At 35.8% G+C, this 26,286-nt stretch overlaps 2 protein-coding genes across 13 annotated transcripts in view; both read right to left on the reverse strand.

Moving 5' to 3' along the window:
* Nucleotides 1–8,599: 8,599 nt before the first annotated feature.
* LOC117403326 (homeobox protein OTX1 B-like) lies at nt 8,600–15,677 on the reverse strand. The gene is made up of 5 exons (XM_034005392.3): nt 15,544–15,677; nt 15,274–15,350; nt 13,030–13,255; nt 11,987–12,138; nt 8,600–10,178 (listed from the first exon to the last, which is right to left on the reverse strand). Exons 3-5 carry the CDS (start codon nt 13,121–13,123, stop codon nt 9,462–9,464), a joined length of 963 nt encoding a protein of 320 aa, XP_033861283.1. The 5' UTR covers nt 13,124–13,255; nt 15,274–15,350; nt 15,544–15,677; the 3' UTR covers nt 8,600–9,461.
* Nucleotides 15,678–19,744: 4,067 nt separating this feature from the next.
* LOC117402982 (EH domain-binding protein 1-like) overlaps nt 19,745–26,286 on the reverse strand; it is a 157,118-nt gene continuing 150,576 nt past the window's right edge. For all 12 annotated transcript variants that reach the window (XM_034004751.3, XM_034004754.3, XM_034004748.3 and 9 more), the window contains 3 exons: nt 26,097–26,170; nt 21,034–21,148; nt 19,745–20,636 (listed from right to left, as the gene is read on the reverse strand). In XM_034004751.3, the coding sequence (XP_033860642.3) occupies nt 20,546–20,636; nt 21,034–21,148; nt 26,097–26,170 (280 nt within the window). In that variant the 3' untranslated portion in view covers nt 19,745–20,545. The remainder of the gene's footprint in view (nt 20,637–21,033; nt 21,149–26,096; nt 26,171–26,286) is intronic.

Consider the following 26,286-nt stretch of genomic DNA (forward strand, 5'->3'; position numbering starts at 1 on the left):
TACATGTAACGCAATTCTGTGTAACGTTAAGTTAGATAGGTTAACACAGCCTCTTTTATACACCACCATCTATCTAGCTATGTGCGCGTTATGTTAATGTTACTTATCCACATGACGTTCATTTGTATCTGTGCAAGCTTCAATGTAGAAATGTATGTATGTTAGTCAAGCAGGTGTCTCTTATTTAACATAATTATTTGTGTATTCTTCTCTGTTGTAGTTTCACACCCACCTTTTTTTATTGCCACACGGCAAATAAATGTGCTAAAACGTCTTGTGTGGTGAAGAAGGAGGAGGGAGTTTAGCTGCCTGTCAACCTTGAGCAAGGATGACTCTCACGGGGTGACAGAACAGCTGTTAATCTCCCCACCTGGGCAGCGCTCTACCAATTGTGCGCCGCCCCCTGGGAACTCCTGTCCACGGTCGGTAGTGGAATAGCCTGGACTCGAACTGGTGATCTCCAGGCTATGGGGTACATCCTGCACTCAACACGGAGCACCTTTACCAGATGTGCCAATTGGGAGCCCCATGGATACATTTTTAATTCGACCATCAGCATCAAAACAACAAAACCCACAGAATGATGATACAGAACTTCCTTCAACAAGTTCACCGTAAGGGCTGAAGAACAGCAAGGAGGTGGTGTAAAAAAACATTAAGCTGTTATTAACCCTGCAAAATTAAGGAAATATGGAGACAACTACTTGAATTTTGGTTTTATTTGTACTGGAAGTGGAGATATACCTCAACGCAGTGTGTAATTTGTACACAAGTACTTTCCAATGAATGTTTGACACCCTCCAAATTACAGAGACATTTAATTACCAAGCATGAAATATATAAAAACAAGCAACATTCATGTTTTGAGCGAAAGGCTAAGGAACTGCTTGGTACTAAAGAGCCGTAATGAAATCCACAACTACTGCGGATAAAAAGCTTGTAGTGTCATAGTGGCGCAGGAAATTGCTAAAGCAAAAGAAATCACTGCTAATGAGTTGATAATGACATGTGCCATTGAAATAGAAAAGGAAATGTTTGGAGAGCAGAAGGCCAAGGAACTGGCAAAATTACCAATGTCAAATGACAGAATATTTTTATATAGTTTCGCAGTGCATTGATTGGCTGCATGACAATGAATTTGCTGTACAATTAGATGAATCCAAAGACATTTCTAAAATGTTTCATTTACTCCCCTATGTTGTGGTATGTGTGGAATAAGGGAATAAAGGAAGACTTTGATTTGCAAGGAGCTCAAGACAACAACAAAGTCACGATATTTTCAAACTGTTAGATGATATTATGACTTCAGCAGAAATCAGCTGGACTGATTGCATTGGGGTCTGCACTGCTGGAGCCACAGCAATGATCGGAAAGCATTCTGGTGTTGTGCAAAATATAAAAGCCGTTTCACCTCGCGCTATTTGGACACATTGCTTTTTACACCGAGAGGTGCTTGCGTGCGAATGATATTGAACCAGGTCTTCATAGTGTTCTGAACACAGTGGTAACATTCATTTTATTAAACCCAGAGCAACAAACTCCAGGTGTTGTGCTGCACTTTGTGAGGAAGTGGGCACAGAGCACCATTCCTTGCTCATGCATACAGAGGTGGGATGGCTATCTTGAGGCAGAATGCTTACCCCTATATTTAATCTCAAGAAAGAGTTACGCACTTTCTTAGCTGATAAGAAAACCAAACTAGCGGAAGTGCTGAAAGATGACGTTGCTGGCAAAACTAGGTTACCTCGCAGACATATTCAGTGAAATGAATAAGCTGAATAAAAATATGCAAGGTGGGAGCACTCATTTTATTGCCCAGCGTGAAAGAATTGACGCATTCAAAAGGAAACTACAACTCTGGAAAGTTTGTGTCTGTGGGGGGACTACCGATATGTTTAACTTCTTACATTCTTTCATTCAGGAACGAAACATTGATGGCAGCGCATCTGTCTCGTCTACTCAACAAATGTAATATTTACTTTCCTGAACTCACGACGGAACAAGCCGCTACACACCTGTGGGCTACAAACCCCATTAGTGAGAATATTGAAGCTAAACTGCCACCCTCTGAACCATCAAAGCTGTTAGAAGAGCTCATTGACATTTCATCAGACAGTCCCTCAGAACCAAGTTCAGTGAAATGCCGCTGGAGACATTTTGATGTGAGTGCTCAGGTTAATACAGCACTGCTTCTTCTGCAGCACTGAAAGTGTTGGTCCCTTTCAGTACAACCTACTTATGCGAAACCAGATTTTCAGCCACGACATCGATGAAAACAATGTACCGAGCCAGGATGAACATTGACCATGACATGCATGCGTGCTTGGCGAAGATACCTCCATGTCTTGACAGAATTGTTGCTCAGCTCCAGCAACAAGTTTCACATATATATATATTAGCTCAAAGATCCAGTTGCCCTGCTGGATGATGGGAAATATAGTTCGGAGAGGTCGATGCTGGTACATGGGAAGCCATCTTGAGGCATGGAATGCAATTTAAAAGTTTAAAAAAGTGGTCAAAATGTAAAAAAATTTTTTAAATTTAAACAATACACACACCTTACGTAAACAGTTGTAGCAACACATGGAAACATGTAACAATCAAATAAAAAGGTCCTTAAGTACCCTTTAAGGCCCCAGTTGTAGCATTCAAAAGAGAAGCTAATTTAGGTAATATTTTAGTTCACAGTAAACATAAAGGAATAATTGACAGAATATAGGTTCTACAAATACTTACAATAGTACATGTAAAGTGTGTAAATACATGGACAAAAGTAAAAATATAATTAAACATAAGAACAACACATATCCACTAAAAACTAATACCTACCTACTCTAAAAATAGCAATGTTGGTTATGGAATAGCCTGTAAAAAATGTGATGAAATAAAATATGTTGGAAAATAATTCAGAACCACCTTTGATTAATTAGAAATAAAAAAATAAAATAATGAACCAATAGTACAGCACTTCACAAGTCAAGGACATGACATAAATGATGTAAAGATGTTTGTAGTATTAGAACAGCTAAAATTAGACAATGTAACATATAGAAGAATAAAAGAAAGTAAATGGATAAATAGACTGAACACGATTATGCCAGCGGGACTCAAAAGAAAATAATGATATATATATTGTAGCAATCTCAGTTCCCGCAGGCAGGCGCATCACACAGGCGGAGGGCGGGCACGAACCTGGGACTTCTTACACTAAAGCATAGCGCCGATGTCTCTGTACAAAACAGCCAGTTCCTTTGCAAGGAGAGTATATTGGGCTTTTGTCTTTGTGTGTGATTACGTCACCTACCAGCCCTGCTGCCCCCATGCACGCTACACTCTCCCCTGCCAGCCTCAAGTCCTCACCAGGCTATGGTCCCACGAGTGCGTGCCGGGGTACCTGCGTCCACTCTGACACCAATGTAGCGTTTCCGGTCTTAGCGAGATGGTGGAATCAAGCAAAGGGACAATAATCAATTTTGGGGCGGGTCAAGACCTGTATTTATTTAGAAATAAAAAGGCGACACGAAAATGGTCAGGTAAGGGGGGGTTGGGACACACACACACACCTTGTAACCTCAAGGTTGTTTTCCACACCAATTAATTGTCTTTTAATGTTTGTTTATTCTTGTTGTGTTGTTTCTTTTTACTCTCATCCAACTGCCACCCCCGTGATGATGTGGAGCCCCTTTTATCACCTTGTAGGCCCCGCCCCCAATTGTCCCCTTCACCAATAGGGGTGCCCCTTGGCTGTCAACCCACTGCTGGAACGTCACATCCACGCGACGTCTGCAATCCCCCTCACTAAATAAACAGACCTCCATAAGAATATGGAGTTCAATTGGCTGAAGCCTCAATGTGAAAAAACTGAGACAGACCTTGATTGGCATTGGCATAGACATTAATCAGTTGTGAGATCACATTGCTGAGCATCTGTGTTGGATTATTTTCCAATGGATTGTTGTGAAGGATGTAATACAGATTGGGGAGGAAAATACTCGGAGGAAGCTCATCAGCTGGTATGCATGACATGCATGTTTAATTGTCAACGTTTTTATAGGTAAGCCATTCTGTGCGGGGATGATACAAAAAAATGAGGCAGAATAATGGTCCTCATGGTTCCTCTATCCTTGGATTTCAGCCTTTTTTTCTTCACACTTCTCTATTGTTTCCATGCATCATGTATTGATATGTTTAAAGTCTCCAATCTCAATGTGAAACTTCCATTTTCATCATGGAACCCTACCTTCCATTCACTCACTCCCTGCTATTCACTTCCATCACAGTTTTAATTAACAGACGTCACAAAGGCTCCCATTCACAGCAAAGCACTGAATAACTGATTCTGTTGGTCAGACAGAGAGGAAGCCACACAGAATGCTTATTAAAATGGAGGACCTTGCATGTGCATCGTCTTCTCTGTATAAAAAAACTCAAATCCATCTTGGATTTTATCAAATTAGAAGAGACTTTTTGTACCCTCTATGTGCTTGATAGTTATTGCTAAATTAGATGTGAATCTAAATTACTTGGGAGAGTTCCTAAGTAGAAATGTAATTTGTTAAAAATATATATTTTCAATTAAATTCAATTGCTGTATTGATATACACTACTAAGATTATTTATCTTGAAATCAAAGCAGTTCTCCAGCTCTGAAAGATTGGCAACATGTAACAGACTAGATCAGCAAAGTGTGGTTGGAAGAGCCAGGGCCATCTAATAAACAAGCATTGTGTACAGGTGCATTTTGACAGCAACGCAAAAGGAAACTGGATTCACCGATAGGCACTGGCTCTTAAAACGTAAGCAGACACTTTACTGATCTTGTATTTAAGTAATTGCTGTAAGAATCACCAAGAATGACTGAAAACAGCATAAAAAGGTAGTATTATTAAAAAATGAATTTGTAGCTAATTGTAGCTTGAATATGTCACTGTTAAAGTATTTCAAGACCTATACAGCTGTCCCTCCTCTTGAATTGGTACAAATCTTTCTAAAAAAAGTTCATATAGAACACTCATGTTCCACAGCTAGTCAATTCCAATGTATTATTTGTATTTGCAAATATCCAACATTCAAAGCGGAGTGGACAATAAGACACATTAGAAGAAAGGCAGAAAACCTGATGTCATAATAAAATACATGGGAAATCTTTATAGCATAATTTAGGCTCCTGAAATCGTTATACCCTACAATGCAAGATCTTAATAATTTTAATAACTTTTATTTTTGTGCAGTATTAATGCAGCTAGCACTGCTGGTATGGTGCAGTCTACTGAAGTTAGAGTCAAATCGTTGCTATAGTATTTAGATAAATTTAGCAATGCGTTTTTAAAATTACTAGTAAGATATAAAAATAACAAAAGTAAATATTAAAGTGCCGAAGTGAAAGCTTTCAGTGAACGCATTATTATGCAGCAAGTAGGGACTTATCGGTGTTGAGTTTCCTTTTGTTTGTTGATAGTAACTGCTAAGTATTGGAACTATGCAGATGAAAATCCACAAGCGCATGTCTAGGATGTCCATTCCAGGATTTTGGTTAAATCGCGCCGCACAATTTTCAGTAGCTGTAGAGAGCAGAGAAGAGTTCAAATTCTGTGTCTGAAGTTGCAGTTATAGTATTTATATTTTTTGGTTAAGTAGTCTGTATGTGCTTAATTTAACCTGCGTGAGGAATTTAAAATTAAGCGCTTGTTATTGATGCGCTTAAATCATGCTAATGCCCTACACCTTCAAAGCGGACGAGGCTGAACAAGTATTTGGTTTGAAGAACACAATAAGAAATTGCGTGAATAGTAGCCTATGTCGGTCTACTCAAACAGACGCGTATTATTCTTAAAGCACCATTAAAGAACAGAAAATATCACAATGCTACCAGTTTATTTTACAAAAAACAAAACAAGATACTAGGCTATAATTGTTTCCGGCTAGAGGAGAACATATTGTCTGCGATTCTTAAATAGTATTATTATTAGTCGTAGTCGTAGTCGTCGTCGTAGCATAATTAGCTTTTTGACGACAATTAACCAAATTTAGCTTTTTCTTGGTGTACAAATCACAATATATTATTTACCAAACATGTATTCAGTCTTACCTCTACGTTATGTACTAACCTTTCATTTTCTAAAAACACAGCTGACCCCTCAGTTGATAAGAGGCTACAGCTACTGAAGCGGTTTGCGGGACAGGTGTTTGGATTCCAGGGACTAAAAGACCGAATATAAATTCTAATCAGAAAACCAATGAAACCTTACAACACCATTGACAAAAATAATAACTTAACAATACAAATATCCTAAACTCTTTTTGTTTGAATGTCTGAATGTAGTCAAATCAGCAGCAGCCACACAGAAGCAGCAGAGCTCGTTCTGCGTTTTGTTTCAGCAAAGCACATACATTTTATGTCACAGTGGACTGATTGTTTAGCCAAGAGGTATTTATTCAGCTGGTACATAATATGAATTAGCATACAAGCAACACAGATTGGTGTTAATTGAATTCGTGAGGTTTTGTCCTGTTATTTTTTCGCCATTACTTTAACTAACAGAATTAAGCAATTAACTTTACATAATGTGAAAACGCCGTAATAAAACGACGAGTAATCATTTGTTGTTAATTTTAGACGTTAATAGGGTATATTTTGGTAATAGCAATATACAATTCTGACATAATATAATAGTAGGTCTATTTATTTCGACGAGAAGGATGAATGCAAGAAATAAACTACTGGTCCTACAGCCTCTCCAGAGATGCAGTCACTCCACCGGGATTCAAGCAAATAAAAATAAGTCTTCAGGTTTTCAAGCCACTCATGTAAGTATTTTCCTTTAAAAAAAAAAATCAGAGAGGTACACTAACAAATATGTTATCTCCATTAAAGCTCATTCGGTTTACAAAAAAACAGGGTACATTAGGCCAACTCCTCGGAAATACTGTCTATGGGATAGACCTATAAATCATTGCCAGCCAGCGAATTTGTTTTCCAAGATTCAGGCAAAGTATGATAAACATGTAGTCAAGACTTTTCTCACTGTTAGAACTTGCACTTCTAAGCAACCGATATTCACACAGCATGCTTCCCCTCCCTCTACGACAGAAACATTTCCCTTATTATAATGGTTTACATTTCACCCATTAACCTGGCCGCCTATATAATAATACAATCAGTAAATATTCCTTTAGGTAATGTCAAAGGCTTGCAATTACCGTTTACTATTTAATTATATGTCACCATCAAATAGATTAAATGTACGCAAGATCTCTCTACACTGTTGTTTCTATTAATATGAATTCGATATTGTGTTAAATAGGCCCTCAGAAGAGGAAAATAAATAAATAGGCATAAGGCCTACACACCCGTCACAAAGACACATTTATAAATAATTCAATAAATCAAAGGGCATGTATTAAACACGTTTTAGAGTTTGTACTTCACATGTACAAGACTCATCACAGAACATTTATTTTGACAACACTGTTTTAATGTGCGTCTAGTTTCTCAAGTAATTAAAATAAACGCCAAGATGGAGTTTGCTTATGTATGCTTGGGCAAATTGTAGTTTTAGCCAAGACCTGTAAAAGTAATTGGGGAGGTTACTTTAAAAAAAAAGGCAAATACTGTATCTAGAAAAAAAGGTTGACCAAAAAAACCGTCACAGAACATGTATTAAGAGTAGGTTACACTTCCTTCTACTTATTACAACGTCATTGTTTGTTTGCGCTTTAACGAACTTTACCATGGCGTTGTGTATTTATTAGCTACTCGCGAGGTCGTTACCTCAACATCCAAATTAAAAGTCCCCCCCTCCCCCTCCCCAGCCCCATCAACACCAAGCTTACACCAGTGTCATATAAAGTAACGTTTTCTAAAGCACGTCAGAGCGTGGGAATCATTCTATGCTTTCTATTGTGTTCACTCTTTGAACACGACTGTACATATCGTAAGAGTTTACCAGGTTAGAATCCCACTGCAATAAATAAACTATTAACCATCATCATTTTAAACAAATAACGAAAGCATAAAGTATTATAAATTATGTATTTTAGTTTGACTAGGACCTTTTACAAAACTAAATTAAAATGTAAAACTTTAAATGCAGAAACACGATGATTAGTTACTACTTAAAAAGGGATACAATATGAAACTAAGTAACTTGGATTTCAGAAGCTGGATGAAACTTTAAAATAAAGAACTTTAAAATAAAAAAAAAGAGTGAAACTGGAGGAGAACAGTTAAAAAAAAAGTAAACCAAAAAAAACTCTTAATTTTTCATAGGGTCTAACGGCAACAGACTCGACTCTTCGCTATCATAAGCTACAATTAATTAAAATGGTTGGATAAGTCACAGCACCGAATGTAACATTTAGAATACATTTTATTCAAAAGCAACTTGGTATTTTTTTTTTCTTCATCAAATAAGTCACTCAGACACCAGGGTTTTTTTTTTTTTGTTTGTTTTTTTTTAACCCGAGGTTTATTGGATGGATTTGTATGAAAGGGATTTGCCTTAAAGAAGTTCAACATTTCATTAGCATATTGAAATTGTTCCACACTTTACTTTTTTGCATGATAAATACAATCAGTCAAGACCGTTAGACAAAGATGTGCAAGTGCCGCTATTTTTTATTTAAATGAGGTTGCAACATACATCACTATAGACAATGCTCTAACGTTTACTAAGAATATTAGGTCCGACCTGAAATGCAACAGCAACTTGACTATATCCAATATTTCCATTCGTGTTTTGCTTTTTTTTTTTGGGGGGGGGGGGGGGGGGGGTAAAATAGAAATTCAAACACATTTTATTTTCATATTTAACTATTAAGTTGATCTTGACAATAATTCTGAAATTCTACAGGAAATTTACATTTTTTTTTGGACAGTCTGGGAAGGACAACATTCTATGTGGGTTTGTGTAAAAATTAAATCCTGGAACAAACTAAAATGTGGTCACTGTAACTGACCCAATTATATATTTACAAATTCCCAGCTCCTTTATGCAGCCGACTATTTTTTCATCCTAAAATAACAGTGAAAATTAATCTTTACACAATTTGTATTGATTTAGAAATCAATCACACTTTAAAAAGTTTCTTGTGGTGAAATCTCCCCTGCACCCTGTAGCAAGGGCGAGTCAAAGCAGGTCTGGGAAATAATCTGCATGTCTTAAATTTTGAATAAAACTTAAAAAAAAAAAAAAAAAAAAACACCTTTCTTTTTGTTAAAACTTGAGTCTGGTATTCTGTGTTGTCCACAAAGAGTTTAAAAAAATCTTAATTTCATAAAGAGAGAGTGGAAAAATATTTGGTGGTTAATGGTGGGGGAAACTTCTGTCCACAAGAAGAGTTTTGGTTCATTTTTCAAGCGATGAAAACTTTTGTATGTGTCTAACTCTATTAGATAAATGTTAAGTTCATAAAGACGTATTGGAAAAAAAAAATTAAAATAATTTTGTTGTTTTGTTTTTTCACAAGACTTGAAACCTCCAGGCTGCCTGATCTTTGTAGTCCAAGCAGTCTGTTGTGTTGAAGTTGAGTTTCCAAGACGACTGGTCTTTGTAATCCAGGCAATCCGAGGAGTTGAAAGCTAATCCAGCTCCTGTGTAACCCTGATGGTGGTGGTGGTGGTGATGGTGGCCTGAGGACTGGCTCAAGTGATGGTGGGGATGTCCAGACATGGATGAAGGTGCCATGGGGCTCAGTTGGTGGGGATGGTGGTGTGAGTGCATGGGAGTCAGGTAGGAGCTGCAATCACTGAAGTAGGAACTGGAAGGGGCTGGGTAGCCTTGACTGTAACCAGTGGCCTGGCTGTAGGTCAAGGGGTAGGAGGCTGTGGACGCACTGGAGACTGACCGCTGCATGCAGGAGGCGCTGGTGGGAGGAAGAGACTCTGGGATAGCAACAGGTGGTGCTGAACCAGGGGAGATGGAAGCTGGGCTCCAGATGGATGACACAGGGTTGCTGATGGAGGTAGAGGTGCCACTGATCCCAGTATTACTGGAGGTGGAGCTGGCAGAGGAGGACGACCCCGAGCTGGACACAGTTGGAGGGGTGAACTGACCGCTGCTGTCTGAGCCAGTGCTCTCTCTGGTCGGGGACGATTTTTTCTTGGCTGGCCTTGCCTTGGCTCCGTTTCCACTCTGTTGCTGCTGGCGGCATTTTGCACGACGGTTTTTAAACCAAACCTAAAATAATGCAAAAAAAAAAAAAAAAAAGTTAATCTAAAAGGGGTTCACAGTAATTTGAATAAAAGAGTTTGCAATTCACAGAACACCCTTCTGAACAACATTTCATTAAACAAATAGTTAATTTAATAGCAGTTAAGTAACATTTGCATTTGGGTTTCCAATGCTTACAGTGGGTCATGTTTCATAGAGCTACTCTGACAAGCCATTGAATTACTACTTTTAAAAAAGTGAGTGCTTAAGTGGGCCTGCATGTTCATGTAACCTACAGCAAACGTCTCGATATATGGTATGGACACACAGAACGTATAAGCAAAAATAAACCACAATGTTATTGAACAGTTTATTTTATTCTTTTTAAAAGCTTATATAAATATATTTGAATATTTAAAACACACTTTACACAAGACACGAGTCTTATTGCAAAAGCTCTCGGCTAGGTGACGGGCATTAATGGTGTTGTGTACACAAGCCATAGCAACTACTCAGTACAGTATTAAAATCGGAAGCTTTTATTTAAAAAAAACGTGGTTTAAAAAGTTACAGATCTTAACGTAGTGGTTGTTGGGATTTAAAATTTTGAAACCAAATAAAATAAGCATTTTGCATTCTCGACGTATGTAAATGAATAGGGCTGTTTAGAAGTGGGCTAGAGAACGAGAGAAAAAAAAGGAACTCATGCTAAACTCAAATGTTGTTCATTTCGTATAATTTACAAACCAACACACATCTTTAAACACTTACTTTGGATTACTCTCTGTCTTGGTATTGCACTGCTACTTTGTCAAAATGTGCTACCGGTAGCAAAATATGACATGTATAAAACTAGTCAAATTTTGCTACCTTGTCAAAATCTCCTACCTGCACCAACATTTAATCTGAAACTATAAACTTTTTTTTGGTCAAGTTAAAACAATCCAACAATTCATCTTGGTGGTTATATAGAGTTCAGAAATATACAGCCGATCTAAAATAATGTAATATAATCAACATTACTTATTTTTAAATTATATTTCTATTCTAAATATTTCTAACAAAAACAATTTTACAAAAGGCATACTTAAGGGTTATTTAGTGTCAAGAAAACGCTACAACGTAAAAAAAAAAGTTTCAGTCGGCGTATATTGCGATTTTATCTTTCGATTGATTTATTATTATTATTTTAAGAAAATGTATGTAGCTCTGTAGTACACTTTACCGTTCGTTAACAATACTGTCTGTATTCAATATAAAACTAATTACTACACGTGGAGTAAAATGTAACTTTACAAACACTGTCATCCAAAAAAATAAGTAGTGGGGTAATGCGCAGTACAGGTTGAAAATAGTCTAGGCATGCGCAGTACACAAAGGAGGAACATTTGATAAGTAACAGAAATTGATGCGACACCGGCACCACAAACCAGACCCCCCAAAAATACTGAACATAATTTACTATAAATATAAAGGGGTTATAATTTGAAACGGTGTTAGTTTCTCCATTTCAGAATCATCCTTGGGTTTCTCTCAAACTTGCAACGGCTATTCACAAGAGGGCGCCACCATATTGGGTATTCTTTCTTAAATATATACATTTTTATGTTGCTCAATTAAATACATTTTTCGTTCACTTTTTGAATGTAGTAAATAATTCCGAAGTTTAATAAAAACGGAGATTTCACGGCATAATACTGGCTAGTTTTTGAAATTCTAGAATCGATACAGGAGTCAACAATATGTGATACAGTCCCAGATGCAATAGGATATTGTTTCTCTCAATTATTAAAATCCTAGTAAAAAAAAATACTCGGTATAATAAGCGTACATACCTGAACTCTGGATTCAGGCAAATTTATTTTTAAAGCGACTTCCTCTCTCATGAATATGTCCGGGTATCGTGTTTTGGCAAAAAGCGCTTCCAGAATGTCTAGCTGCGAGCGTGTGAAAGTTGTCCTCTCCCGCCGTTGTTTCCTTGGAGTCGCTAAATATATATAAAAAACAAAAAAAAAAGTCAAAATACTGAGCGTTAGCACACAAAAACAAACATACACGCTGTATATTATTTATTGCTAGTCACCAAATCAACAAAGTAAGTCTAGGCCTACATTTTATTTAATTCGTTGGTTAATTTGTTCATTTTAAGGTTTTGTTTTTTAAAACAAAAGGCGATATTAGAAGTATAAATAAAACACTCTAAAGGGAAACAAACGTTAATGGTAAATAGATTTACTAGTATTAACTCAATTTTGAATGCCCGACAGCCTTAGTTCATGTTCGGCTTCTATTGCACACCTACATGCACATTTAGAAATCCCCAATTAATTTTTCATTAGTTCCATTCAAATGTAACCAGTGGAGAGATGCCACCAGACAGGCGTACGTAAATTGATAACCCCTTAGTACCTAAAGCCATTTCAATGCACGTTGAGAATCATACAGTGTATTGTAACACTTGAAATGTATTTGCTTACGATTGTAAGTCGCCCTGGATAAGGGCGTCTGCTAAGAAATAAATAATAATAATAAATAAATAATAATACAGGGTGGTTTTGTTTCTGGGATCTTTAGTGGAGGAATCGCATTGGACCCTCTACATAGCCCTTTTAAAACAATGTAAACCAGTGAAGAAAACCTTTTAATAAAAAGCAAACTAAACCAAATCCATTTTTAAAACCTTTGCATTGTATACGGGGTTAGGGTATATTAAAAAATTAAATACATTGGTTTGATCTGCAAAGTACAATTTAAATAAAGCTTTAGGCTATAAGAGCGTGGGATGTCAAAAGACGTGCAGTTTTTACTCCAATCTTTCCTATATTCACATTGAATACACTGACAAAATTGATACGTGTTGTGACTTCACTGCTCTCACCAGGGTATCCGACAGAAGGATGCAGTAGGTCCATGGCACCGCTTATCCCCAGTCCGTTCATTCCGTAAGGAGGCTGTTTGAGGTATGACATCATGCTAAAAGCTTTTTTTTAAAAAGCGTTTCCACCAACGCTGCTGTTTTTATTTGATTTGTTTTTTTCCCCACCCCAATTTCTTCCAATTTTCCTTCGGTATTAAAATTCCGTCAGGGAGTTTCTTCAAGTAAACTGAAATAAATAAATAAAAATTAAGTTTTCACACACATTTTATTGCTGGTTTTCTACAAAACTGAAAGGTAAATTGGGTTATAAAAGTATATTATATATATATATATATAATATTACACACACAAAACATAATGGGAACGATGCCTATGCTGAATACAAGTAAATCTTATGGTACAGGTTACACCTTCAGTGTTTATTTAGTTTTAGCCTCTATACTTCAGACAAAAGCATAATCAAAACAAACATTCAATTTACAATAAATATTAATGTTGCATTTTAATTTACCTTATGCTTTACATTGTATATTTAAATACACCGCCGCTCTATTTATTAGCTAATAAAAATAGTGTTACCATACAAACTGAAGTGCATAAGTTACATTAAATATTTACTATAACGTATAAACCTCACTTTATATTACAATCACCTTGGACACTGGCAAAACGCGGCCCGCCATTTTCATACTGCACAAAACTTTGTACATTATACGTCAACTTATGAAAAGCGAAAATTGTTTATATACATATATACACACAGAGGCACACAAATGTGAATGAGCTTAAAATAGAATTGCATTGTAAAAAAATTTTAAAAAAATAAACAAAACACATTGTAAATAAATGTCTCAGACGGCGTTTTACGTAATTTAAAATGTAAAATAATCCGTTAATTTTTCTCCGTGTACAGCCAACATCAGTTATTATTTAGTTATATTATGATAATTTGTACTCGTGCTGTAACCGTAATTCTGTTTATAGTATGCGAGTAGCAGTCAGGTAGTAAACTGTCTTAATGAGAATCATTTTAACACAAGTATGGATACATGTATTAACACCCCCACCCCACCCCCCCATTTTAAATATCAATGTTCTTTGGAATACACATACGTTGATTTTAGAATAGACTATCATTTGCAACATTGACCTACGACCTTTATTTTTTTTTTTTTAAAAGTTAAGGCAGGGTCGATTAAAACATAAATTAAGTAGATAAATTGCAGATTACACAACAATACGCACAGAAACGACTCATTTTCAACTATTACTTAAATTTATTAGGAACATTGATTTCTTATCGGATTACCACATTCTACAATTAATGCAGTTATATTCCAATGTCAACGACAGTTCCTTATTTTAGTATAGCAAACACATTATTTACATAGCCTATAATTAAATACATTTAGGTGTTTTCAATCGATTTCTTAACTGCAGATAGTACACATAATAAACGGTAAACACGTACTATTTAATGTTTTGTTAAATTCATTATTTGGTTAACTACTGAAACTTTTTTTTTTTTTTAAATAAAGGCAAGATGTGATCCCGTGCTGTGAAAATGAAGCAGCAGTAAACCTGGCCTGTTGTGTGTATTTAAAACTACATTTGCAGCTCCACGGGACGGAGATAAACTAGATTGAAAAGGCGAGAGCTCCGTGCAAATGAACTCAATTACAATTTAGATTAGACCTCCAGGGAGACCATTTAAAGAAGGGGTCTTATCAGCAAAATAAATTAACAAAAACCAAAACACGCCTCTTCAATTATCTGCTAAATAGATTCAACATTTTAATGGGCAATCGGGCTCTTAAAATTAGTCATTTCCATGAGAATAAAATATGAAATAAAATCAGACCAGCCCGTACAAAAAACTATTTACGGTAAATTTCCCCATATCTGTTAAACCAACATTTGTATTACCAGCAGAGCAAACGGCTCTTATTTTCTGATCGTCACCTGGATCTGCGCAAACTTTTTACATTGCTGTATTTCCCCGGCCACTGTTCTTACTTACAGTATAAACAGATGTACTTGAATACAAGACAATTAACTCTCAAGTCTGTGTTTATCATTTCCACCATCCAACAAGACAACATTGTGTAATTAATATATATATATATATATATATATATATATATATTATATATATATATATATATATAAAGTTAAAATTAACAGGAATACGAGTTAAATAAGATTATGCATAAAAAATGTCCCCAGTTAGGTCTATAAACATACCTTTTTTCCAGTGTTCTTAACAGGTCCACTCGAAATAAACCCCGTATCTTCACTCAAAATATCCACTGTGTACAATTCTGGAATGCAATACGGATACAAAACAAATTAGAACGAAAACTAGTATCGATGTATGTATAGGCTAAATAATACACGCGTGTCAATCATATTGAGTGGTGCAATGCGCGTGTTTTACGTAGTTCGGGTACACTATTACAGCTGTATTCAGTGAAAGTTTACAGGGTTTAAAACAAAATTAATCAAACGCATTACCTTGTTTGGCGGCTGTCTTGCGTAGTGGTTAAGGTGATTGCTAATGTAGACTGATGAAGATTGATCACCTACTCTCTGCCCTGCTCTTCTATGAGCATGAGATACCTGCGGAACCGCCCACCCCCACCAATCCGAGCTCAGCCTGTACATGATGGACAGCTGTTTGACTCAATAGGGGTTAAGAGTGATGGAGAAAAACGTCCCCCTTCACCGAGCTGCACAGAGCAAAGCGAGGTCAGACAGACAGATGATAAAGAAAATATATTGTTTATTTATTGTTTAGCAGCATATTAAGCACAATAAAAAATGTTTTGGTTTTAAAACATTTATAAAATATAATTATTGCTTCATCAGATTGATTTGGTTATTTGTTAGCCTTTAATATGCAATTGTTACTGCAGTCAACTGGAAACAGTTGACAATAGTTTCGCAAAATAGTATGTCGTTTTTTATTCCTAAAGAATATCGAGTCATTGAGTTTACCTTCATTTGTTGCAAAGTTTAACGTTTGCAGCCGAAGCATCGTTGTCGGAACTTGCAGAAAGATTGAAGGCTTTGCGCGCAAAAAGGAAAGACCGAACATTTCCCAGTTTTTAACAACATCGTAATAAGCAATTCTCTAAAAATGAGCATTTTGTAAACAAAAAAACAAAACGAATACCTAATATAGGCCCGATGTTTACATTGTTGGCCTATTTTTACAATCAAAGCGTTACAAATATAGTTCTGTTTACCACATACATACATACATAAATGCAGGTTTCCATTTTCTTACCAAGTTATCCGTACTATTTCCAAGTAACGTGACAGGTTAAGTTTGATTACTTTACAATAGTTTATTTATAAAGGATTATTACACACATATTTTGGAGCAAGTGCGTAAAAAGCAAGTATACTGTAAAGGTATGTTATTTTTTTGTTATACCTGCTACTTTTTGGGTTGAGGAAAAAACAGAACCCCCACCCCCCCCAAAACACACAGAAAAAAACACATTTGTATTCCATTTTCTATTTTACCACCTTCTCATGAATATTGATGATGGATTAATCCCCACTTAGAATTACATTTCAGAATAGTCAGCGTAAAGTTTAATAGGAACCGTCTTTTAACAGAGAGAGGGAGAGAAATCTGAACAGAATAACCAAAAGAAACCAGTCGACACCAAAAAATAAATCAGGCAAGAGAGACCAATGGCTGCGTATCAAAGAAAGTACCTTTCAAGCGTCACTTTCCTAAAGAAATACCAATAAAACACGGTAACAGAATATTATGGAGGGCACACTGTTTCCTTAACTGTTTCTCAAAAGATCGGCGAGATCTTCTGAGGACCTTAATAAGGCTTTGGTCGCTCCTTTTGTTGCTCTACAAAATCAACTCATTCTAACTGAAGTTGGATCTGAAAGCGAGCTAATGTTCAAAGAAAGTGACCGCCAGAAGAACGAAATTACATTTTTGACTATATAGGCCATCCAATCAAAGGCAGGGTTTACACGATTCTTCTAGTCCCAAAAAGTCATCGACACGAGCACTTTTTAAAAGTTCAAAAGATGCCGCGGCCAATTCACAAAAAAGAGAATTTTCAAAGAAAATAAGATTAAAAAAAAAGTTCTTGCTGGGATTAAAAAAAAAAAAAAAATCCAAGTTAAAAAAATAGGCCTTTACTGGCTTTGTGCATCTGCACAATAAAATAGTCCATATACAGATATGAAAACACACACAACTTAATATCAAAGATGTTTATAGACATAATGAAACAACACGATTTTAAACAACAACATTTCATATACTGTTCATAGCCATCGTATATCCGATGTACGCTTGTCTCACTTTCAAGATCGGTACCGAAGGTTTGTTTAGCACATTTGAGAGATAAAAGCGCTGTATTGCCGTTAACATTTTAGTTTTAAACTTGGCCTTTATGAACGAAAGAAAGTATTCCTCTACATTAACAATTCACCAGATCTGCAAAAAGTTTTTTATTCGTGATCTCGGTGTAAGATGATGTGATCAACCAAGTATCAAGATATCAAGTAGCACTAACCTTTGTAATAAGAGTATTTGTCTAATCCCAAATTGCAGACGAATTTTCTTAATGCTGAGCCTATAAAACCCTGGATTAAAGGAGCGTAGGGAAGGAGAAAAAGTTTTGGCTGTCTGTACAGCCGTCAGTATTGTAGAAGATTGTGGAAGTTTTTGAGTGCTAAAACGGTGATGCATAAAAATATGAAATTGCTTGAGCTCTCATACAAGAAGGTTGGTAAAGTCTTCCCTCGGTTCATTTCTTTCTTCCAAAGTAGGAAGGAAATTCTACAGGATTCAATGGCCAGGACGCCATGAAATCGAACTGATCAACACCTGTGAGGTGAAGCTGTACAGACTTCAAAGCATTATACATGTACAATGCACGGGAGATTAATCCATTTGCACAGATCCACCTCTAAAGGTGTTTAACTACCACGCTTCTTCATAGAAAAAGAAGGTGTTTCTTCATATTTAACGTGCAAATATGGGGTTTTATGGTCTGGTTTTTAACGTTTTGGGTGTACGGTGTCCTTGTCCTGGAGAGTAGACAGGTAAGTACCACAAAACGTGGGATTTTATCATTTGCATACAAAGCAAAATGCGATTATTCTTCTATTTCTATCGATGTTATTTTTAGTTGCAGATTGACGGTATGTGATATTTCTACGAAGTAACTCGCCGATATAGCGCTCTGTAAGACAATACACTATGCACAGCCTTGCCTTAGTACTAAAGAGACTGCTTTTAATTATTTACATTTGTAATGTAATGCTGCTGTTGTGTTTATTTTGTTCCATTAAAGCAATTTATACGAATGTGTTTCTTAATTATTATTTTCTTTTTAAATATAAAACGGAGTGTTTTTGGTGCCACCTTATAAACGTTATTATTTAAGAAAATAATGTAAATAAACGGATAGTCTGCCGCTTATGAAGGAAATAGTTTTCTGTCTCCTTTCATTCAATCCGGTTCCTCAGAAATACATTAGACTAACGCTTTGTGTATATCGCAGATATTTTTGTGATGTAAACAAGTAAAAAAAAAAAAAAGTAACTTAACAGAATCATTTAGCCTGTGATGTAAACACCGTTCTGAAAATCCTTTTGCCGTCAAAACTATTAAATGGATCCACTACCGATTACGGTCACTAATAATAATAATAATAATAATAATAATAATAATAATAATAATCGCCTTAGACGACATAATCTGGATATACGCTCGAACCCAAGCAGAGAACAGATCAGCGAATTCATTTGAAAGTATTAGAAAGGCCAGAGAGGACGTCAGCTGTCAAAACTTATTTTTCACTATTTAATCGCAGTGGTGAGGCCGCGGTGATGAGTATGTAGTAGTCGGTTCTTGATATATAAAAACCTTACTGGAAAACAAACAAAACAAGGTACCGAGGGTAAACAGATGTTCTGTATAAAACGATTTAGTCTAATCTGCCTCTCAGGAATGAATAATATGCATTAACCTAAATTAAACAAAATGCAAACACTCATTTATAAATGAATATGAAACACAGGGGATTGAGGGAACCACAGCACAAGAAGCAAAATGTTTAAACTTAACATGTTATATTGCATAGATTTTTTCCCCAAACTAACTAATGTGAGTTTTCTTCTTTTTTAAATTATGTAATTATTTAAGACTTCACCCTTAGCAAACACTAAATAAATTAAGTTAGCAAACATACTTTATTCATTATATATATATATATATATATATATATATATATATATATATATATGAATTAATAAAATATGTACTATTAAATACCAGAAGTAAAAATGTAATATTTGTGCATACAAATATACTATATAGTTTTTACAAATAACTTACCAATTTTTTAACACAAATGACCTAGACACTCTAAATACAGAGATAGCGTATTTTTTTCTAAAACGTCTGTATAAGCTCATGAAAACTAACAGGGACTACAATTTGATGCGTATTTCTGGGGAGGAAATCCCACATATTATAAAGATATAGTGGAATTCTGAATTCTCTAGGGGCAGTACATTGAAAAAGGCAAACCATAAAAAACAAATCCCCATTTCTCTAGTTCCAAGTTTAGTTAAAATGCGCAACGCTGTACCCCTGTATTGAAAAACAATGCAAACAAAGTAAAACCAAAACATATGAATCCAGACACGTCAAAAACAAAACACATGTATGAAAGGATTTTAAATTTTATTGAGGACTCATGATACTGGAATAAATAAACAGAGAACTGTTTCCACACGAATACAACTGCACCAGATGGAACGCTTTACCAAGGACATTTGCACATGAAAGCAATTTAAAAAGTATATAATAAATATTAAAAGTCCTTGAGCAAATGTACATGATGAAGATGTCACAATTACTTTACATGTAGCTCAAGTAAGGAAACACTGTAATAAATAATGATTTTCGACATGATGTCGTTTTTGCTGTATTTGAAAGTAAACGGTTGCAAGTTGATCAGCCTCCCATAGTTCACGCCAGCATTGGTAATCATATACAACATGGCCGCTGCATTTTTGGTTTGCAGTCTCTTAACAGCTGTCAACTTGTAATAATTACAGCAATGTTTAAATATAACAATAATTCTTATTTTATGGGGGAAAAAATACTGAAGCGAAAAAAATAAAAAGGTTAAAAGAAAAGTTAAAAATCAACATAGAATATTTGCGTGACTTATTACTTTATTTTTAATGATTTCTTTGTACTGAAATGTTCTTCTTTGACTCCTCTAGGTCAGATTCACAATCTATGTCTTGAGCACATTTCATAATTACTGATTATCCGATAGACAATCCATTTCCCTACAACAGGTGTAAGGCATAAAAGGGGCAATTTAAAACCAGACATAAAATGTTACACAACACTGAACCAAATTGTGATTACTTAGGCTCACATACTTGATTCAAATCTTTAAATAGTCACGATAATAAAGATATGCGATGGCACTGGTTTCGCAGTTGGTAATTATTGAATGACACATTTTTCTTCTTTTTTTGCCATTTTGCCTTTGTTTTGTTCCAGAGTTCTTTCCAAATGCTCATCCTCCTCTTCTGCCCTGGGGAAAAAAAAACAAAAACAAAATTAAACACATTACAAAACATTTCTTTCAGTATTTACAGTCTGTACACTACAAATATTTACGGCAGCCGATCTTCAAGAAATTCTAACAGATATATTACATGTTTCAAAGAATGCACAAGTCTCTTTGTTGTTAAGATAAATACAATATAAGAATGGCTAATATCAATAAACACTTGTTTAGTCCTATAAATAGTTATTTTTTAAAGTATATCATGACTTTAATATATAAATATGAACTGGCAAGAATAATATTATTTAAACCCCAAATGCAATATATAATCTGTTATACCAAGAAGTAGTGAAATATAAACATCAATTTCTTATTCAAATGTATGACTTTATTTCCATCTTGACTGAACCACATAACCTACTGTTTTTCCTGGGCATCCAAGTCCCTGACCAGTGCATCTCGCTTGTTAACCAGAATAACAAGTTCATCCAGCAGAAGCTGTTCTCGTCTCTTTTGAGCCTCAGTTTTCTGCCAGTCTAAGAGAGACACAAAGTGAGAACACACACATTAGTTACTTCGGTAATTATACAAAAAAGGGAAAACCATTTATAATGCATCTATTTTTAAACTCAAATATTAAACCATTTTGTGAACCAAATAAATACAGGACATGTTTTGCAACATAAAAACATCCTCACACACACAAAAGTCTTCCAATACATGCATGAGTGACAGTGATGTGCCTTGAACATCGCAAGCAAGAATTAAGCATCTGCTTCTCTTCAATGAAAAGCCTTGAAACACACATCAATATGTACACTCCACCTGCTTTGTAAGACAGCACTGTCACAGCTGCTCTTGGTTATCAACAACACAAACACTACAAAGCAAAATGCTTGGGAGTGTTGCAATGTATACAGCAGTGAAGTAATGCTGAAAACAAGTGGAGTACTTTCTAGTTTGACTCTCCCTGCTATCCAAATATGTGTTAATTGTTTAAAATGACCGTAAAACTAACAAAAAACAACAAAAAACAGGATACGGATGATAAAAAAAAAAGGTTTCCCCCACATTCACTAAATAGTTTATTATGATACATTTTAGAAGAATAATGAGAAATAAGCCATGGCTATTTGTATCTGTTAATAAACAAGCAAAAAAATTAAAAATTCTTCTCTCATTCCGCCAAATTGCAACAGTTGGGTACATTTCATGCTGGGCACCATATGCTTGTCCTGAAAGATCAGCTGAATACTCATTTAACCTCAGGTTCTTTGAAGTCACTTGAAAAGTAAAATGAATAGGGTTTCAATATTTTAAAGTTATTTACTTGTATTCCAAATAAACACATTTAAATTGAAAACAGACACACACATATATATATATACATATATATATACACATATATATATATATATATATATATATATATATATATATATATATATATATATATAGAGAGAGAGAGAGAGAGAGAGAGAGAGAGAGAGAGAGAGAGAGAGAGAGAGAGAGAGAGAGAGAGAGAGAGAGAGAGAGAGAGAGAGAGAGAGAGAGAGAGAGAGAGAGAGAGAGAGAGAGAGAGAGAGATGTAAGATATGTGTTGTAATTCAAATGGCTGCTGGCGAGTCAAGCAACAAATACACCAATATGTAATATTAAGGATCACTCAACCAGATCTTTCAGAAAACCAGAACTACCAGAACAGATGTAATTTGTAATGTAATCTACCAGAACTTTTAGTAATTTGCCACCAAATGTCAACTACTTCTTTAAAAATAGTACTACTGTTTGCTGCCGTTATACAAAAACATATTAAAAAGGTCAGGCGGAACACAAATCCTGTCCTTATGCCCTGGTTCTGTTGCCCCACAAAAATCCCCACTTGAGGTAAAAGTTCAGTACCAAGGGAGGAGGGCACCAACAAAAAACTTTTAAAGAATGCTGCATATCTGAAAAGAATATTTTGTCATACACCTCCGAGCCAAGAACCAAAGTGCTCCCCTTCCTCGGCAGACAGTGGGAGCATGCAGCTGTCAATCAGAAGGTAGCCTGTCCCGCCCACCTCATTAGGAAGGTAAACAATGAAAAGAAGGAGCAGTAGATGATGAGAGACATAGCAGAACAAATGAGGACCAGGAGGGAAATCAGATACCAGCTTAAAAAAGCTACAGCCACTGACTCAAGCAACCACCCCCTCCAAAAAAAAAACAAAAACTCAAAGAGCAAAGAGTGTGTGCAATCCTTTTTGGATTACCCTCTCCTCTCTCTTTCTCCATTGCCCTGGGCAATCACGTTAAAACTCACATGGCTGGTGCTTATTCAGATAAACCTAACAATGCACACCAATGGTTACCATGTGAATCTTCACAAGCCACACAAGAATGCGCTGGTTCAAATCCCCATGACCCCCCTCCAATGCAAAATGTATTCAAGAGAGCAAACTGCTCAGCAGCTTTATGAAAGCAAGTGGTTCTTCAGGGAGTTCTGGTTTAGATTTACAAATTTAGAATGTGATACATCTCCATATAATAATTCGAAGGCAGTAAAGTACACACACACAAAGCACTATTCCGTTTTATGGGGATATTGTATTGGCGATTCTTCAACATTTCTCCTTAACCCCCCCCCCCCCCGCCCCGCGCCACCCCCCCAATTAAACTGGTGGTTCCACCGGGCAGCAATATGGCATTTTAAACGGACTATACTCATTTAAAAAAAACTGGACTATATACATGCAAAATGCAAGCACAGATTTGCTAAAAAATATAAAATGCATACTTTAAGTAAAAGTTGGTAACAAAACACAGCCAAGTTATTAGCAAGCCACAATGTTAAAAGTGGTTTAGAGCAGGTGCTCCTCTTGAGGTTACTGTGTCACCGGCAATGTATAATGCATTTCTTAAAGAAAGGTTCACTTCTGAACACAGGGTTACCTGCCGAACAAAGGCCAGGTCAACATCAGAGACCACAATAATTGGCGAGAATCCAAGTAGCATCTCCAAATACAATATGCAATGTTTGTAAAACAATCAGGCAGGCCACAAAAGGGAATGGTATATTGAGTAACTAAGGTAAATAATAATAATAATAAAAAAAGAATGACACAACTACTATAATAAAATATTACGCTAATTGCTTTAATAACATTGTCCAAAAAAAAAAAAAAAAAAAAAAGGAAAACAAAAAAAATACGTTTTAGTAACAACTGCCCTACGTATGCACCTCTGTTATTTTTCTGTCTGATTTTCTAGAACTATTTCACACTATTTAAGTTCCCTTACCCTTAAATGTTTTTTTTTTTTTTAAAAAAAGGGCTTAAATGTCTCTAAGTAAACCTTCAAAATTTCTGTAAAACTAGGGGCTGTACTTTAATGGAAATTAACACAGTTTTTTTTGTGAAGGGTGCACTAGGGATTGCAATCGAGTCTTATCTTTAGTTCCAGTCAACTAGCAATCCTGAAAGAGTTTGCAACATCATCAGAGCAGGCCATTTGATAGGATTCTACTGCTGAACCTAATCAATCTGTGGAATACTGTGGCTGGGCTATGTAACAAAGCTAAAATAGATTTACAAATGGGGTTTTAGGGGATAAGCTCCTCCACAGGATTACATATTGATTTTAAATATATAAAAAAGCTTATCATATAAACCGTAACTACAAAAATAGTGAACCTATGCATAAATCCCTTTAGAAGAGCGTCCTCTTTCAAATACAAACCAGGAGTGAATCAAGTTGTACAAAATCCTGAAAAAAGATCCATTTCTTGGGAGAAAAATAAAAACGCCACGTTCTAAAGACCACCCCTGGGTGTGTAAAACTAAACCAGAGCAGCTTCTCTAAGCAAACATTAAATATGGAAGGACAAACAACAGTGCTATCACAAAATTGTTCTGACATCGTTTTAAGTATTTTGTTACCCAGTTAGCACTGCTGTAAATCCACTGACTTAACACGTAGAAATCCAGTCATTTTTTTTCCACTTCTGTAATCTGTAAATAAGTTAAGACCTTTAGCAGAATCCACAATCCCTTTGTCAAATAATAACTCAATTTACATTTTTTGTTTTTAGCTTTTTAAATAATTTGTTTGATATGACAAATACATTGTTTAATTGCTCAAGATGTAACATTCAATTATTTGCACTAAATTGTATGTAGGTCACAGCCTTTTACTGAAGATGGAAGCCAGTGACTCCTTACGATTTATTTCAACAGAGCCCGTTCTATCTTTAAACCAAATCTTATCTAGCCCCCCCCCCCAGTCCCTCCAACCTTTCTACCATAACCCCTCAACTGTCCACACATGGAATTTTATCAACTGGCCACATGAAAACTGTCCACACATCACAAAACAACACAATGGTTTACAAATAGGTACCAGGATTGTCCAAACACAAGCTACCCTAACAGGTCAAGCCCAGCCCATGTCTCATAAAACTGCCTTCACTTTCCATCAGTGGGTCTCTGCATGATCACTTCAGAAGTCTATGTTTCTCTGTCATCAACTGGCCAAGCAAATCAGCAATTACCTGTCTGTATTGCACAGTCATGAATGGACCTGTTGGAGCACTAAATAAGAAATGATGTGCACTCTTCCCTCATCACTGGGTCAGAACTATCTGTCTCCTAGAAGAAAGCCCTACCTTTGAATGTTAAGTGCCCTTTTAAAAAGAAGCAGATAAGTTATATTCAGTAAATTCAACAAGTTGATGTGCAACAGTCTAGAATAACACGGCCGCCTGCACAAATGTATGCAGTCTACACTGACTCAAAGCACTTGAGAAAGTTAACACAACCCAGTTTGAGTCTTAATATAGCCGTTCAGTGACCTTTTAAAAATGAGTTTTAGAGGCAGTTTGACCAATTGGACAGAAAAAAAAACAAACACGTTTTCTGTACAGTAGCTCTTATCTGTCTTCTCAGGATTATTAAAATGTGTTTGGTTGACATGTCTAACACAATAAGACACAACTTATCAGGAGAACATTAATCCACACCTATACCTGGAGTGTACAAATTGATAAATAAATAAATGAATGAATAGGCATCACAAAGGATGTCACACACAAAACAAAGAATATATGCTCCCTTTTTCCCTTGATTTGTGCCAGCAGTGGTGTCTCCAAATTAATTAGAATTGATTTACTATGGATCAGGTACCTTATCAGGTGAAGAAAGAAATGACCATGGCCAGCAACAGGGTTAAGAGGTCAAAATGGAATAGCAAAATCAATTTGCATTGATTGCAAAAGGTTCATTTTGCGAGAGAGGACACAGTTAAAGGGATTAAACTTAAGCATACAACTTTGATACAACACAAGGGGTTCCGTCTTCTAAACAAAAGTGCAGAAATAATATGGTTTCAAAATAAAAATATTATTATAACAATATTTATAGAAATGCAGTTTATTGGTTTCCTAATTCTGGCGTATATATATTACTGGACAGTTTCCGAAAAAGCACCAGTATTTTATGTCTCTTACCTTCGATTGCAAGCATCGCTCTCAACTCCCGGTTCAGCAGCTCAAACCGTCTCTCCAGATCATGTTCTTTTTCCCTAGGCAAGTTGTAAAAGTTCATCAATATGTTAATTACTAAATCATTAAACACTTAAAGAAACCTTTAATAAAGATTGATTTAAGGACTCACCACCACCCTTTCTCCTAACATTAA

Source organism: Acipenser ruthenus, chromosome 5 (genome assembly GCF_902713425.1).
Source record: "Acipenser ruthenus chromosome 5, fAciRut3.2 maternal haplotype, whole genome shotgun sequence".
Classification (NCBI taxonomy): domain Eukaryota; kingdom Metazoa; phylum Chordata; class Actinopteri; order Acipenseriformes; family Acipenseridae; genus Acipenser; species Acipenser ruthenus.

Bases quoted from the DNA above. Each gene is read 5' to 3' on its own strand.
- LOC117403326 (XM_034005392.3), bottom strand. From the start codon at position 13,123: ATGATGTCATACCTCAAACAGCCTCCTTACGGAATGAACGGACTGGGG. The intron at 12,139-13,029 runs GTGAGAGCAGTG...ATATATATTTAG, and splicing joins TCCTTCTGTCGGATACCCTG to CGACTCCAAGGAAACAACGG. The intron at 10,179-11,986 runs GTATGTACGCTT...GCATTATTTTAG, and splicing joins TGCCTGAATCCAGAGTTCAG to GTTTGGTTTAAAAACCGTCG.